The sequence below is a fragment of the Tiliqua scincoides genome, chromosome 5 (genome assembly GCF_035046505.1).
Source record: "Tiliqua scincoides isolate rTilSci1 chromosome 5, rTilSci1.hap2, whole genome shotgun sequence".
NCBI lineage: Eukaryota > Metazoa > Chordata > Lepidosauria > Squamata > Scincidae > Tiliqua > Tiliqua scincoides.
In genome coordinates, this window is record NC_089825.1 from 5029160 (window position 1) to 5046918 (window position 17759).

Below are 17759 nucleotides of genomic sequence, written 5' to 3' on the forward strand. Positions count from 1 at the left end.
ACTTAGTGCTTTGCACTCCCTCAACTACACCACTGGTCTTGAGAATCACCATGTTTTTGAACAAAACCACTAGGCTGAGCAGTGATCACTCCTTCGTTCTCCACCCGATTGCCAAGCTCAAACTCTGCCTCTCCTTTCATTTGAATAATGAGCTCTCTTACCTGGAAACACAACCCTGTGCCAACACCTTAATCATTCTTATTTGTTTTACTTTTTATGGAATGTTCACACCCATCAAATCCTGTCCCTCCAGTTGTGCCAAGCTGGGTCTCACCATCAATTTCTCCTTGAAATTCACTTAAACAATTCATCGAAAGGGTGAAACAACACTTGACATTATGCCTTCCATTAATGGATGAGATTAACAGGGGAAGAGGACTGGTGGTGGCTGTTTTTAGTCAAAAAGCAGCCACAAGGGGCCCAGGCAACATGTGACAAGGGGGGGGTTAACTATACTGTTTTCCTGCCATTTTGCTCCCCCCCCCCCCAAATAGTTATAGCACAAGAACTAAGGGATTGAGCCAAAGGCTTACAAGAAAATATGCATTTTGAGGTGGGACTTGAAGGAAGCAAGAGAAGTGGCAGTACAGAGGGATTCTGGGAGATGGCAAGGGGCAAAGAACCCAACATAACTGTAACCTGTTCCAAAGACAGTAAAGTCTTCAGTCATCCCTTTCATCATAAGGCCACCCTCTTGCCCCAGGACAGGTTTAGCACAACAGTTGTGCACCACTCCATTTGCTACACTTACGTCTTGCTCCTGGGTTTGGCAAGCTTTGTGCAACTTATGTGGGACTCCCAGGCAGCCACCCCCTCCCAGCACCAACCAAGCTTCACTTGCTTTGCTTGACCCTCATCTGCCTTCAGAGCGCTCCCTAGGCCCAGAGCAATCTCCAAGCAATTCTCACAGCAGGGGTCATGTCCCAGTGCTGTTACGTTGCACTCTGGCTCATGTGTAGGTAGTGTTTGCAAGCCAGCAATCCAAGGACCAATGGGATACTGTGCTGGTGTACAGATGCTGCATGCACATGGCCAGGTTGGCAACCTTCAGTCTCAAAAGACTATGGTATAAGCCTACAGCACCCAGTATTCCCAGGCGGTCTCCCAACCAAGTGCTAACCAGGCCTGACCCTGCTTAGCTTCCGAGATCATGGTAGAAGCCTACAGCACCCAGTATTCCCAGGCGGTCTCCCAACCAAGTGCTAACCAGGCCTGACCCTGCTTAGCTTCCAAGTTCAGACGAGATTGGGCATGTGCGTGTGCAATGTAAAGGGGAAGCTGGCCACAGGTAGGTGCTTTTCTGTAGACTTCCTCTGGTCACCATCATTGGTGAATTGAGAATTCTGTTAGAAACCCCTGGTGTTCCCCGTTGTTAGGGTTCTATGGGAAGAGGAAATGACTGTAAAGCCATTTTAAGTCTGTACCATAGATACACCCTTACTGAAATCTGGAAGGACCTGCAGAATCAACCTCTTGCAGGTATTTGACCATTCCTTGATAGATCTAAGCAGATATATCAAAGCTCAGGTCAACTTCTGCTGGTCATGGACTTCCAGTGACAAATACAAGCTCAGCTTTATTGGTTTTTTTACTTGAATAACAACCCACCTAGTATACCAACATATGTGCTGCCAGGCCCCAAAATTCAAGTATGTTCAATTTACCCCTTGCCACCATTAAAGCAAACTTGTGAAAAGTAAGAAAGGAACACTGCACAGCTTACCCATGGTTGTATCTTCATCAGGTCTGTATCCCACCAACTGAGAGCACTTGCACACTAGTGGCCTTCAGTTGCAAAGGTCACCCCCTACAATGAGAAGAAGGGAGATAATTAGCAACTTCCTGCAGGTGGCTGTACTTCAGTGGCACAGGACAAGCTGAGATCATACCAAACACCCTATGCCAAAAAAAATACCAGAATACACTCTTACCAGAATCTTTGCATGGTTGAAAACCACACCATCCCACCTCCATCCTCCCCAGCCACAGCTTCACTTTCTCAAACAATAGCCTCATCATCCACCTCTTATCCATCCCCAATGCCTCTCCTCCATCCCTCTTCCCCATTCCCAATGCAGTCTTTCCCAATTCTAGTGGCACCAGTCTCGAGCTCCTTCCCCACCAACCACACTAGTCAAAGCTCTCACTAAACAAAGCCAGTGTGGTCTCATATAGTGGTAAATGCCCTATCCTAACTAGATTATTGAAGGCATGGTTGTTTTAGAAGCTAACGGTTTCACCAGCCCCAGCTAGGTGTCACTGAAATGCCATTCCCGCACACTGAGCCAATGGCACAGCTAACACCACTTCAGCAGCACCAAGTGACAGAACACAAGCATCGAAACACCAATATGACATTGGAAGCACTTTCCTAAAATAAAAGAAAGCACTTTTAAAATAAAGCCTATGGGATTTTTTTTTACCAGGAAGCAAACTACAGAAAGATAAGCTCACCCTAACACAAACAGGTGAGCTAGAAAGATACTAGCTCACCCTAACAAAAACAGGTCTCTGCACATTCCTCCACAGTCCTAGTAACAAAAACCATAAAACATTCACAAATGCTTTGGACAACCACAGGCGATACAGAAATCACTTCCAGGTACAATCTAGAAACAGCATTATAAACATCCAAGATGTCTTTGGACTCCTGTGGCAGCAAGTACAAGGATATTTACTCAAGCCTATTTTGAGAGATTTGGGCAGGAAGAGGAGAAAGATGCATCAAGTCAATCATCTGAAATGGACATCTGAAGCTAAACATGCTGTTCCTTCTGCTGGCTGTTGCTTCCTACTCGAGCAACCACACAGCTTTGTTTGGGAACAGAAACTGAACAAAGCCATAGCACCCTTGCTGACTTGAAAGGAAGAGAGAAAGCAAGGTGCACATGCAAGATTTCATGCGTATGCCAACTTGAGAAAGCGACGAACCTAATCTAAATTAGGAAAACGATTTAGGACTTGATACGGTTCCCAAAAATGTCACTTGACAAATTCCTACAAACATCAACAGGAAGAGAAATTAGAGACACGTCTGGAATTGGCGTAATATCCAACAGCAGTGCTCAACAAACTTCCAGCGTACTTGGCTGTCCCAGGCAAACATTATATAGCGAAAATGATTGATCATAATTACTCCCTCCAAAGCACTCTGGGCAATATAGTTTTGTGAAGACTTACCTAGCTATTTTACATAAGAAATATTCCCCCAGATACCTTGGCCCAAAATATCTGTTGTTTTTGTGGGCAGCAGATGCCATCGTGCAAAGTAATTCTATGTACACAAGCTGATACGGAAGCAAGTCACACAATACATGTACCAGCTGGAAAGTGCATTGTCTAATCATGAAGATCTCAACGCATATCTTCACATGCACTCCTCTTCTTCCTCCTCCCAGTCAGATAGTCCATTGGCTCCTCCTGATCTGGAAGGACTATACAAAGCTTGAGTCAGGCTGGGGCTGTCCCTACAGCTTTGTGCCTGGCTTGACTGTACAATTGAGATCTCAATTCTTCAACCGCAAGCTGTCTAAAGGGTCAACACTAACATGTTCAGCACATTGCAGCATGCGTCCATCTCTGTACAAAGAAAATAGATATAGCTGGATGCAGTGGTATAGCAAATGATCATGTAGCCCAGTGCCAAGCTCAAAATGCCAAGCCCTGGAAGTGATGTCACAACCAGAAGTGACGACACAGCCAGGCTTTTAAAAAAAGAGAAAATTGGGGAAAAACCTTCCTCCTCTCGCTAGCAGCGTGTCACACACTTGGTCTGCTGCTTCCCCTCAGTCAGTGGCAAAGTTAAGGCATCTATCTGCTACCTGGGGTTAAAGAATATTTTATAGCCCCCTCAATGACAAAATCAAATCAAAATCAAATCAATTAATTAAAAGCGTGCCCCTTATTAGTTAGAGACACTGTGCTGGAGTGAAGATAGTTATTCTCTCCCACTAAATATAAGAGGAGCACCAATTGAAAAAGTGCCTTTTTACCCACTTAGTAGGGGTAATTGTATTATGATGCATGAAAATGACAGCTGACTCACACTAACACCTTATTGGTTCCATGCTGCATCATAATAACATTTCATTGGCTCTCACAACAATTAGTCCCATAGGTCAGTTTTGAGTTAAGAAAATCTACTTTTTGTTCCATAAGGCAGTTCTGTTTTCATTTTCTGGTTAATTGGCCATAACTTTTGATAGAATACAGATATTCCAATTTGGTTTGTTTCACTGCATTCTGCATTAAATTACCTTTCCAGTGACATATAACATGATGGTATTATTCGTATATACCAAAATTTTCACAATTTTGGCCACTAGTGTCAAGTTCAGCTTGTGCCCCCCCCCCCCAAAGCTTGTTGCCTGGTGCAACAGCTGCCCACTGCACCAACCTCAGCTACACCACTACAGATGGAATCCTCTGTAGAGTACTCTTATAATTTTTAAATCACAGAGGCCATTTTCCCAGCTGCTGCCAACATGGGAATTTCTGCTGGTGAATCTGCACAGGCCCATCTCACATGAACATTTTTCAAGACAATCAGAAATGCGCGTCTAGCTTTTTGTCAGCCTATTAGCAGAGAAACAGCCTATGTAATTGGGCTCCATGTCTGCTGACAACAAACACCAAGACACAATTCAACCCAACCTGCCCCACCACCTCAACATAAGCATTTCTTCAGGTTGGCCTGGACTGCAGAAGTCACCCAAATTCAACAGCTCTTTTAAAAAAAGGGGGGGGGGTTTCCTTTGTTTTCCCAAGTGGCTCAAAGCAACATGCCCAGCCTGGAGAATTTAACAAGCCAAATAAAGAGAGTCAGATGGAAAAAATCTCTTCTTTAAAAAGATTCCACCACACTAGGTTTCAGCAAGTTTCCGGGACCCCAGCCAGCCAAAGAGGGAGAGAGTGCGAGTGTGTTTGAATGTACAACGGAAATGTTCAAAAATACTATTCTCAGTGTTATTTTCTAGAAACGTAGGGGCCAGCCACAGGATAGCATTAGCACAAGCAATAACCAAATAAAACAAAATGGTTTCAAAGGCAAATTCCCATAAGAAACCTGTCTATTTATACTTTGAGACAAACAAACTTCTTGGTTTGATGTACAAAGGTACTGAAAAAGAAAAAGCAGAAATCACCAAGGAGTTGCAGCTGGTGTTCCCAGGGACAGCACAGAGCCCTACCAGAGAACATAAGAAGAGCCCCACTGGATCAGGCCATAGGCCCATCTAGTCCAGCTTCCTGTATCTCACAGCGGCCCACCAAATGCCCCAGGGAGCACACCTGATAACAAGAGACCTGCAAGGCTTCCTGGGAATTGTAGTTTAAGAACATAAGAACAGCCCCACTGGATCAGGCCATAGGCCCATCTAGTCCAGCTTCCTGTATCTCACAGCGGCCCACCAAATGCCCCAGGGAGCACACCAGATAACAAGAGTTCTGCAAGGGTTCCTGGGAATTGTAGTTAAGAACATAAGAACAGCCCCACTGGATCAGGCCATAGGCCCATCTAGTCCAGCTTCCTGTATCTCACAACGGCCCACCAAATGCCCCAGGGAGCACACCAGATAACAAGAGACCTGCAAGGCTTCCTGGGAATTGTAGTTAAGAACATAAGAAGAGCCCCACTGGATCAGGCCATAGGCCCATCTAGTCCAGCTTCCTGTATCTCACAGCGGCCCACCAAATGCCCCAGGGAGCACACCAGATAACAAGAGACCTGCAAGGCTTCCTGGGAATTGTAGTTAAGAACATAAGAAGAGCCCCACTGGATCAGGCCATAGGCCCATCTAGTCCAGCTTCCTGTATCTCACAGCGGCCCACCAAATGCCCCAGGGAGCACACCAGATAACAAGAGACCTGCATCCTGGTGCCCTCCCTTGCATCTGACATAGCCCACTTCTGAAATCAGGAGGTTGGACATACACATCATGGCTTGTAACCCGTGATGGAGTTTTCCTCCAGAAATTTGTCCAATCCCCATGAGCTGTGCGGTAGTGGCTCTGGAGCGCTTGGCGAGGACACTGTTGTCGTCGCCGAGTTCCGAAGAACAATCAAGGAAGCTGACTTGTGCCGTGCAGCCCTATAACAGAGGGAACAGTGGTTGCAGCACCAGCCCTTCAAAGACAGGCTGCATTTTGTTCACATGCATTTGTGGACAAAAGGACCTAAAGGGGGTGAGGGAAGCATTTGGGTTTTTTTTAGCTAAGATTGGGTTACCTCCACAGGGATTATGCTATTGACTGTATACAGGCAGGCTGTTGTCTTGTGTGCTCCCTGGGGCATTTGGTGGGCCACTGTGAGATACAGGAAGCTGGAATAGATGGGCCTTTGGCCTGATCCAGCGGGGCTCTTCTTATGTTCTTAGAGAAGAGGATCAATTCCCCCTCCAACAGGCATAGAGTGGGGGACAAAGCCAATAGGGTAACTCCATTTTTTAAAACCCAGTTAAGCCCTTTTTGAAGACGCAGGCCTTGAAAAATATTGGAAACCACATTAAGGCTGCAGTCCTAACCCCTTATGTCAGTGCTTTCCAGCACTGACATAAGGGCAATGCAGCTCCAAGATAAGGGAACAAACATTCCCTTACTTTGAGGAGGCCTCCGTGAGTGACGCCCAACTGCAGGATGCAGCACACGCCCCATTGGTACCGCTATGCCAGTGCTGGAAAGCACTGACATAAGGGGTTAGGATTGTGCCCAAAAGCAACCACAATAAACCGTCACGTTGGATGAATACACTGTTCCATGCTCATCAGAGCAGGAAGATGTAGTGGTCTGCACAAGACAAAGTTTGGAAAGTCTTGGATGAAATGCTCCTGTTGATCCCAATCCATGTTGCGGTCCCACAATAAAATTTCATGCAACTCATCAATTGGTACAGATACATTTATTTTATTCAAAGCATTTGGGCCGCCTGCTCCTCAGTCGACAAGGCTTCCAGAGTGGCCTAAAGAAAATCAAACAAGAGGAAAATCATGGCAGTAGAGAAGGAGGGTGTAAGGAGGGGTTATGCCTCATTTGCTGCTGCTTCTTCTTGCAGGTGGTGTTTTTGTGGTTGCTTGAGGGGAGGGGAGCCACTCTGCAAGCCGCACTTTTGAGCATGAAGTGAAGATGCACGGTATGTGCCGGATGTGCTGAATCACAGATGGCAGGAACCTGGGAGCCATCGAGTCCAACCCACTGCCCAGTGAACATTAAATGCACTAACTTGGTGCCCAGTCTCTCACATCTGATTCATATGGTTAAATTTCATAAAGGCTTTTTGATGAGTAAGGATGACTCACAGTGATGGGCTTCCAGGATAAAGAACGTAGGAATTTCAAACAATTATTGTGGAGGTGTTTGCTTTCACGGAATGCATGTTCAGGCTACACATCCAATTACATTCCAAGATATAGTCAAAGGAGTCTTCAACCTAAAATCAATTAACAAGTTTCTAGTTCTTATGGCTGAAACATGAGCAGGCAGCCACCAAGGCAGCCAAAGGGACTTTACATCTGCAGTGTGGAGGTTAAACCTTCCTCCTGGCAAGGCTCTTGCCGTTCTGTCATACCACAAGAGCTTCCCATATTTGTGGTTTCAAGAGTAGAGGTTTTTTTAATTGTTGGTTGTTGTTTTTTAAGGGCTGGCAATTCCTTGACTGAGCAGTTGCTGCTGCTTACATAGCCCTCCAAGTATGCAGCCCTGCATTTGCTTGTCCTATTGAATACACACTGGGACTTATTTTGGAGTCAGCATTCTTGGAAACAGGCTGCACATCTAATTGGGAGGAAGCCCCATCAATTTCAATGGGGTTTACTTCCTTCTGAGTATAACAGCAAGCTTCACCTGCAAAGTACTTGCAAGTGTCAAGGGCTTGTTCCTTGCCAACAAGGACACTTCTCCAGTATAAGGCCAGGACCCAGTCTACACATGCAGCAGAATGGATTGTACTTTTAAACCTGCAAAAGAATGTCCTTGTATGAATGTTACCTTGTAAAAGGTAAAAGAATCACATGTCTCAATGCTCCTTACAGACAGTGTGGGAGCCCCTCCTCCTTCCACTCCCTCCCAAGGGGGGAGTTCCCAAGGGGGGAGTTCCACATCAACGGGGGGGGGGGGATGTGAACATATCTGGAGCAGTAAAGAGTTCCTAGGCATTGGAATGACTGCCCATGCAAGCTGGCTATTGGCTCTCCTCACCAAAAAGGGCAAAAAGGCCTAGATCAGGAGTCGGCAAACTACAGCCCACAGGCTGGATCTGGCCTGCCACCCAAAGTCATTTGGCCCACATGGTGCTTGGTTTGTAAGGCAGAGCCTCCTGTCCAATTTGCCGCTTGCCAGGCAGGCCAGAGCCTTGTGAGGCACAGGGACTCCATCCGCCTGCCACATCCTGTCTGACACACAGCAAACTGAGTGGGAAGTTTTGCCTCCCAAGTCAAGCTCCAGGCAGCCACTTCCAGCCCCTTTGCCCAAAAAGGCTGCTGACCCCTGGCCTAGAGGAGTCAACAAGAATCAAGGCTATGGGGGTCAGTGACTCGTCCAAACCCTGAAAGATTCACCGAAAAGGAGGCAGACCTAGGGGCAAATGGGGACATTTCTCCTTGACACTCATCTGCGTATTTATTTTCACTTTTTTATACTACCCTTCCACCAATGAGCTCAGGATGGTGTACAGAGTTCCTCCCCTCCAGTAGCATAGCTAGAGGGGCTGCAGAGCACTGAGTTTTGCACAGCATCTCACCGTGGTGGGCAAGCAGCCTCTCCCCCTCCCCTCTGCAGCCATTCCAGGTCAGTGCCTCCATTTTGTGGCAATGTCTCCATTTTGCAGCTACCACGTTTTCCAGACTCACAAAGAGAGTCTGGTCCAACAAGAAGCTGACAGAACATACCAAGATCCAGGTCTACAGAGCTTGCGTCCTGAGCACACGTACTGCAGTGAGTCATGGACTCTTCACTCACAACAGGAGAGGAAACTGAACTCCTTCCACATGCACTGCCTCTGACACATTCTCGGCATCACCTGGCAGGACAAAGTTCCAAACAACACAGTCCTGGAACGTGCTGGAATCCCTAGCATGTATGCACTACTGAAACAGAGGCACCTGCGTTGGCTCGGTCATGTCGTGAGAATGGATGATGGCCGGATCCCAAAGGATCTCCTCTATGGAGAACTTGTGCAAGGAAAGCGCCCTACAGGTAGACCACAGCTGCGATACAAGGACATCTGCAAGAGGGATCTGAAGGCCTTAGGGATGGACCTCAACAAGTGGGAAACCCTGGCCTCTGAGTGGCCCACTTGAGGCAGGCTGTGCAGCATGGCCTTTCCCAGTTGGAAGAGACACTTGGCCAACAGTCTGAGGCAAAGAGGCAAAGAAGGAAGGCCCATAGCCAGGGAGACAGACCAGGGACAGACTGCACTTGCTCCCAGTGTGGAAGGGATTGTCACTCCCGAATTGGCCTTTTCAGCCACACTAGATGCTGTTCCAGAACCACCATTCAGAGCGCGATACCAGAGTCTTTCGAGACTAAAGGTTGCCAACAATCTCCATTTTGCTCTAGCGGCCCAGAATGGCTCTGAAGGGGAGGGGAGGGGCCGCTTGCATGCCTCAGTGAGGAACCATGCAAAATTTAGTGCTTTGCACCCCCTCTAGCTATGCTACCGCTCCCCTCCATTTATCCTCACAATAACCCTGTGAGGTAGGCAAGGCTGAATGGCCCAAGGTCACCCAGGAAGCTTCATAGCTGAGCAGGGATTTGAACCCGGATTTCCAGGTCTAAATCCAACACAGGTCATGGTTCAGGATGTGGACTCACCTCCCTGCATTACAATCTCTGAGCATGAACTGGAGGTTGTCCATGACTTTGTGTACCTTGGCTCAACGATCTCCGACACTCTTTCTCTTGATACCGAGCTAAACAAGCGCATCGGTAAAGCAGCTACCACGTTTTCCAGACTCACAAAGAGAGTCTGGTCCAACAAGAAGCTGACGGAACATACCAAGATCCAGGTCTACAGAGCTTGCGTCCTGAGTACACTTCTGTACTGCAGCAAGTCATGGACTCTTCGCTCACAACAGGAGAGGAAACTGAGCGCTTTCCACATGCGCTGCCTCCGACGCATCCTCGGCATCACCTGGCAGGACAAAGTTCCAAACAACACAGTCCTGGAACGTGCTGGAATCCCTAGCATGTATTCACTGCTGAAACAGAGATGCCTGCGTTGGCTTGGTCATGTCGTGAGAATGGATGATGGCCGGATCCCAAAGGATCTCCTCTATGGAGAACTCGTGCAAGGAAAGCGCCCTACAGGTAGACCACAGCTGCGATACAAGGACATCTGCAAGAGGGATCTGAAGGCCTTAGGGATGGACCTCAACAAGTGGGAAACCCTGGCCTCTGAGCGGCCCGCTTGGAGGCAGGCTGTGCAGCATGGCCTTTCCCAGTTTGAAGAGACACTTTGCCAACAGTCTGAGGCTAAGAGGCAAAGAAGGAAGGCCCATAGCCAGGGAGACAGACCAGGGACAGACTGCACTTGCTCCCGGTGTGGAAGGGATTGTCACTCCCGGATTGGCCTTTTCAGCCACACTAGACGCTGTGCCAGAACCACCTTTCAGAGCGCGATACCATAGTCTTTCAAGACTGAAGGTTGCCAATACAATAATCCAACACTCAAACAACAGCTCAGGCCAGTCTTAGCTTTCCTGCTCCACAAGACAGCAAGACTAACCACGTTCCACTCAAGCTTTGGCCAAATGCAATTGCCATTTCATGTCGTGCCCAAACAGCAAACTCATTCCCTGCATTTGGCAGTATTACTCCCCCATTCACTTCAGAACAACACCGGAAATTTTTTTAAGCTGCAGCCACAGTGACTCAGGCCTCACAACCCTGATGTGGAAACCCAAAAGCCGGTGATTTCACAGTGTGGGAGGAAAGAGAGGACTGGGAGAGTAAGCCAGGCTTTTCTTCTTCATGTTGTGGGACACTGCCCAAAATATAGGGACAGTGGCGTAGCTAGAGGGGGTGCAAAGCCATAAGTTTTGCAGGCGCCTGCGTGCACTGTGCAAGCAACCCCTCCCCAGAGGTGAATGCCTCAGTTTTGTTCCCACTACCCAGAATGGCTTCAAAGGGGAGGGGTTGCTTGCACGGCACATTCAGGTACCTGCAAAACTTACTGCTTTGCACCCTTTCTAGCTATGCCTTGCGTCCTGAGTACACTTCTGTACTGCAGGGAGTCATGGACTCTTCGCTCACAACAGGAGAGGAAACTGAATGCTTTCCACATGCGCTGTCTCTGACGCATTTTCGGCATCACCTGGCAGGACAAAGTTCCAAACAACACAGTCCTGGAACGTGCTGGAATCCCTAGCATGTACGCACTGCTGAAACAGAGACGCCTGCGTTGGCTCGGTTATGTCGTGAGAATAGGATCTCCTCTATGGTCAAGAGGAGCTTGACCCAAAGGATCTCCTCTATGGAGAACTCGTGCAAGGAAAGCGCCCTACAGGTAGACCACAGCTGCGATACAAGGACATCTGCAAGAGGGATCTGAAGGCCTTAGGAGTGGACCTCAACTAGTGGGAAACCCTGGCCTCTGAGCGGCCCGCTGGGAGGCAGGCTGTGCAGCATGGCCTTTCCCTGTTGGAAGAGACACTTGGCCAACAGACTGAGGCAAAGAAGGAAGGCCCATAGCCAGGGAGACAGACCAGGGACAGACTGCACTTGCTCCCAGTGTGGAAGGGATTGTCACTTCCGAATTGGCCTTTTCAGCCACACTAGATGCTGTTCCAGAACCACCTTTCAGAGCACGATACCATAGTCTTTCGAGACTGACGGTTGCCAACAACAATAGCTATGCCACTGTGTAGAGGTGTGAGTGGGAAAGGAGATCTGCCTTGACTTATGATATACCGAAACAGCACAAATGCAAGACAAATAGTCCCAGATGTTCAAATTTATGTAACAAATTATTTGGGGGTATTTAATTTTTTATTTATGTTTATGTAACCTTGGGGTTATCCTGGATTCACAGCTGCTCCTGGATGCCCAGGTGTCAGCTGTGGCCAAGAATGCCTTTGCTCAGCTTTGACTGGTGCACCAGCTGCGGCCGTACCTGCCTCAGTTGAATCTGGTTGTGGTTGTCCATGCCAAGGTGACATCAAGATTAGAGTACTGTAACACTCTATGTGGGGCTGCCCTTGAAGACGGTCTGGAAGTACAGAATGAGGCAGCCGGAGGTCGGTGGTTTGACTGTCACGCCAGTGACTGCATTTGGCTGCTGGTTTGTTTCCAGGCCCAAATCAGGGTGCTGGTCTTGACCTTTAAAGCCCTAAATGGCATGGGACCAGCATACTGGAGAGACTGCCTGCTTCCATACTTCCATATAATCTGGTCCATTCTCTTAGGTCATCGGAGGGGACCCTGTTGGTTGTGCCACCATCGCATTAGGGGGACAGTGGCCAGAAACAGAACCTTCTCAATGGTGGTGCCTGTGTTATAGATTTCCCTCCCCTTTGGGCTGACGACAGTGTCCTCTTTATTAACCTTCCGGCAAGGCTTGAAAACATTTTTAGTTAGGAAAGCCTTTGAAGTCCTATAATTGGCTGTTTTTAGGAATTTAATATTTTAAATTGGCATTTTGCTGCAGGGCTGTTCTGTTTTTATACTGTTCTATGCTGTTTTTATTGTTCTATTTTTGTCTGTTTTTATTGGCATTATAGTTTTACCTGTATTTTAGCGCTTTTTGTATTTTTATCTATTTGTTAGCTGCCTTAAGAACATAATAATAACAGCCCTGCTGGATCAGGCCACAGGCCCATCTAGTCCAGCTTCCTGTATCTCACAGCAGCCCACCAAATGCCCCAGGGAGCACACCAGATAACAAGAGACCTGCATCCTGGTGCCCTCCCTTGCATCTGGCATTCTGACATAGCCCATTTCTAAAATCAAAGGGCCTTGAGTGCCCTTTGGGGAGAAAGGTGGAGTACAAATCAAATGAAATCAAATAAGTAATTTGTGTGTGTGCTCAAGAGCAGGTAATCATCCCAATAACTTTGCACTTATTGGTCAGACACTGGTTATTTCCCTGGGGGCTGGGGATAAGAATAGGCCCTCAGTTTGGCTGTACTTGTCGTAAGAGGCGACTAAACAGCCACCGGGTAGATGGGACTCGTCAGCCTGGGAAGGCAGCTCATCTGAGAGAAGGAAAACTCTGATCCCAAACCTCCACTGTCTTGTGGCTACATCCAGTTATGGAAAAGGCTTCAGGAGTCAACCTCGAGGCAAAATCTGGAGCTGGAGTCCCTAAGGCAGTTCATGGCTGAACAGAGTCACGTTCTGGCAACTCCTGCGACGCCGCTGGAACCAACCGTATTGGCCTCTGCCTTTCCATTGGACCATTTCAGAGACGTGGAGAGGGGGGATTTGCTGCATGGGTAACAGTCTGTCCTCCATACCTACTTTACCCAGGCTTCGCGCACTAGAGAGGACACTGTTCCAGAACCACCATTCAGAGCGTGACACCATCGTCTTCCGAGACTGAAGGATGCCAACAACAAAAGTAAGCATAGAAGCAGTTTTACGAATTACAGGGAGAAGAATGTGGTCTACACAGTTCCCCTTATTCAGTATGTCCACAAACAAAATCACTACAGATCTTTGCTATTCCTGGCAAAATGGAAGTAGATAGGTCAGAATGGAGGCTAGAGTTACCCCTGAGCATCCTTCCCACACCCCTATAAACCAGTCCTGCCCAACTTACAAGTGGTGCTCCAGTCTCTTTTTACATTTTCCATTCTGATCTGGGAATGCAAAACTTACTCCAGTTAGAATGCACAGTCAGTTAATATTTTCTTTTTTGTCCTGCCAGAAAAATATTCCAAGTCAACTTCTTCCAAACTAAATGGAGCTCTTAGCATCGCATCCAAAATTCCCTGAAGATTTCTGCACCAGCAGACACCGCACTGGCCACACCAACTTATAGGTATATGAACCTCATAAATAGGATTATTACATTAGTGTTCATAGGACAATTAACTTAAGAACATAAGAGCACCACTGGATCAGGCCAAATGCCCATCTTGTTCTGCTTCCTGAGGCCCACCAGATGCCTCAGGAAACAAGATACCTATACCTTACTGCCACTCCCTTGCAGCTAGCATTCAGAGATAGGCTACCTCTGAAACCTGGAGGTTACATATAATCACCATGGTCTGTAACCTGTGATGGACTTTACCTCCATAAATCTGTCCGATATCCTTATAAGGACATCTAGACCAGGTGCTGTCACAAGGCTGGGACACACATATGGATATTTAGGTCAGGCTTGAAAACAAATCCACAAAAGCTACTAGCCCACAAAAAAGTGTATTAGCTAGTCTGCCCGGACTTGCTCATATTAATAGTTTGTGGGTTAAAAATGTATTTCTCTTTTATTCCAAAAGGGAGTGTAGAAAACCTATTCCAGGTGTCTACTTTTTCATGCACCACTTCCAAACCTAAACAGAGGGTTTAGTTAAACCTCTGGTTTAGGGTTTAGGGTTTAGGGTAAACCTATACAGAGGGTTTAGTTGGACAATCCAATGAACACCTGGCTGATGGAAGGAAAAGCATGTTTCTAGCAATTTCTCTAATACCATTTTCTCGTACTGATTTGGTACTTAAAAACAAACAAACTAGAACACACCTTCCTTCAACTCCTTGATCGATCCTTGCTCTTGAAGCCATGTTCCAATATGTGTGATACCAGGCAGCCTTTCTTAACGAGCTCAAGGCTCCAGCGTGTCATATTGGACTAGTTAAAAGTGCGGCTTCTAATTAGCTGGCAAGGTCAAACATGTCAGACACCAATAGACAGGCACTCGTTCAGCACCATTTTAGGACACGTGCAATTCTTGCAAGGAAGGCTTGTTTAAAACGTGTTGTCGCTTGCACACTAGGAAAGCAATCAGGGCACGGAGAAGGAGGAGGCTGTCACGGAAATGCAAGGGGGCACATTTACACCCAATTAATCAATCTGCAATAGCCCCAGCCCTCTAATGAAGCGTTTGATGAAACAGGCTCCCGCCTACAGAAGCTGATGCCCCAATTAATTTGTGAGCCTTCAAGAAGTCACAGGACTATTCACTGTTTATACTGCACCAGTGGCATAGCTAGAGGGAGTGCAAAGCACTAAGTTTTGCAGGGAGCCTCACCATGGTGTGAAAGTGGCCTCTCCCCCTCCCCTTCAGGGCCATTTCGGGCAGGGGGCAGCAAAATGGAGGCATTCAACTCTTCTCTGGATCTTCTCTGGCATTTGCCTCCGTGTTGCTCCCACGACCCAGAATGGCTCTGAGGGGGAAGGAATGCTTGCACGCTGCGGTGAGGCTCCCTGAAAACCTTAGTGCTTTGCACCCCCTCTAGCTATGCCACTGGCTGCAAAAGTCTCTGGTCAGAATTAGCTGCCTTGTCACTTTGTATCTCTTATTTTGATTCACTGCTTCATGCTTTCATTTTACTATAAGCTGCATTTTACCATAAACTGCAACAAGTTTTCAAAAAAAGAGGACTAGAAATCTTTTCGATACAATAAATAATACACATCGCATAAGGAAGCTGACCAGGGACAAAAAAAACTAGGACCAGCCTGGGCTCCAGAACATTCTACACATCTTTTATGCATCTTGCATGTGTTCACCCAAGAAACGTGCCACCAGGGTGTATCCTAACAGCCTACTCCCTACACAGAAATTTCTAATACGCTTCTCTGACCCCAAAGCACCAAATTCAAAAATTAGGGAGGATTTTCACATAAAACATAGCATGGCGAAGTTTCAAAGACAGGACAGAACCCACACTGGCTCACTTTTGCAGGTAGACAGGTGAAGCATATGTACTTTAAGAGGATTTGGTGTGTTCTCAGGTCCAAGGACTGGCATGTGCACGGAGTGGGTAGGCAAAGGAGAGATGGCCTGTGGGTGGACTTCAGTGGCAAACTGCCCAGAACAATGAAGTGTAACAGATCTATGCAGCAACTGTTACCCTCCACATGCCCGAACTCATCTGATCTCAGAAGCTAAGCAGGGTCAAGCCTGGTTAGTACTTAGATGGGAGACCGCCTGGGAATACTGGGTGCTGTGAGCTTATACCAGAATCTTTCAAGACTGAAGGTTGCCAACCAACAGATATATGAGCTTTTGGACAGGCCATGGTTCTCGTGGGCTCAGTCAGTTCCTACTACCAAAAGGATTCTGGACTATGGTGTTGGTGTCATGGCTTGAACAGACCTGCCAGATTCAAATGGTGCAAGCATCATCCTGGAAATGCCTGGCTTGGAGTTGGAAGGAACCTTCAAGTTCATCGAGTCCAACCCCCTGCCAATGTAGGCTGTCCACAGCCACAACATGCAGAAGAAGAAGAAGGGAAACGCGGCTTGGAACAAATGCCAGCAACTTCACAAAGCTACTCTCTAATCCCAAAATTAATGTCCACAGAAATGGAGACTTGCTGTCCCATTCCACATTGTTCCTAAATTGAAAACACCAAGAGCAAGCCATATCTGGTCATTTGCTTCCTAGGCTGGGATGATCAGAAGGCAAAGAAATGACCAGCCAGCTATGCACATGACTACCAGAAAGGAAGTTATGCTGTGTCTGTTGGCAAGAACCAGAGGTTGGGGGGGGGGGGATCTGAACTAGCTCATCTTTAGGAGCAGAAGGAAGTCATAGCACACCTGCTCAGCGTTTTTGTTGAGAACTGCTGATGAACCTTTTGGCTGCTGTCTATCCTGCTGCCTTTGCACATAAATACTTCAAACTTTTACAATTATTCTAAGAAGAGCTGCTGGATCAGACCAGAGAGAGCCAGCTTGTCCAGCATTCTGTTTCCCACAGGGGCCAACCAGACATCTCCAGGAAGCCCTGTGGGGTCCCCTCATTCCATTTCTCTCCAGTTCCCAAGCAGGAGGTTGTCTCAAAACGTGGACATGGCACTTCCAGTCCATCACAACCAGGACCATACAGTCATCATGACTTATCAAGGCAGGGCTCCACAAAGCTTCTTGCTGCATTCCCAGTGCTACGCTCCTCTACCCAGAGATGTCCATGAATTGCAGAAAACATGGGGGGGGGGGAAGAGGGAGGTCCATCATCCTTTGTACTAGCTTTGCAGATGGGACATGCAGCATGAGAGACTTGTGTGCAATGTGCAAAATGAAGCAAATCCTAGTTCCTCTCCCTTTCCGAACCCTGTGGCACATGCATGCACGTACAGAACATGGAGACAGTGGCATAGCTAAAGATGCATAGCACTAAGTTTTGCAGTGAGCCTCACCATGGTGTATAAGGGGCTTCTCCCCCTCCCCTTCAGAGCCATTCCAGATAGCCAGAACAAAACAGAGGCAAAATGGGCTCAGTGCATGGAGATCCCAGGTTGCCATCTTTTTCCTGGTGGAATCCCTTTGCCTTTTACTACTGGGTGACAAGTAGAAATTCATCAGATCGCCCTCCTTCCCCATCGCAGCATCACAATGACGAGAAATACTTACATTTTTTACCAGTCACGATCTGCCAAAAACACAGTGTGATGGAAACGCTAGGAAGAACTGGTAGCTCTCCCAGTTCTGCAAGTCCATGCTAACTAGAACATAATGTAGTAGTACACACTGTCTACGAGTGCAAATTCCTGTCCTGAGATATTTAAACCTACTCACCTAATCTGGTCGTAGCAGGGGCTGATTCAACTGTACACAGGAAGCTGTATTGTGTGAATCAGAAGACCGGTCCACCTCAAGCA

At 47.3% G+C, this 17759-nt stretch overlaps 1 protein-coding gene across 1 annotated transcript in view; it reads right to left on the bottom strand.

The window, feature by feature from the left end:
* Positions 1-17759, bottom strand: part of LOC136651646 (mitogen-activated protein kinase kinase kinase 3-like) — a 91824-nt gene that overhangs the window by 54821 nt on the left and 19244 nt on the right. The window contains exon 2 of the mRNA XM_066628230.1: positions 1724-1807. Coding sequence (XP_066484327.1) covers positions 1724-1727 — 4 coding nt within the window. The 5' untranslated portion in view covers positions 1728-1807. The remainder of the gene's footprint in view (positions 1-1723; positions 1808-17759) is intronic.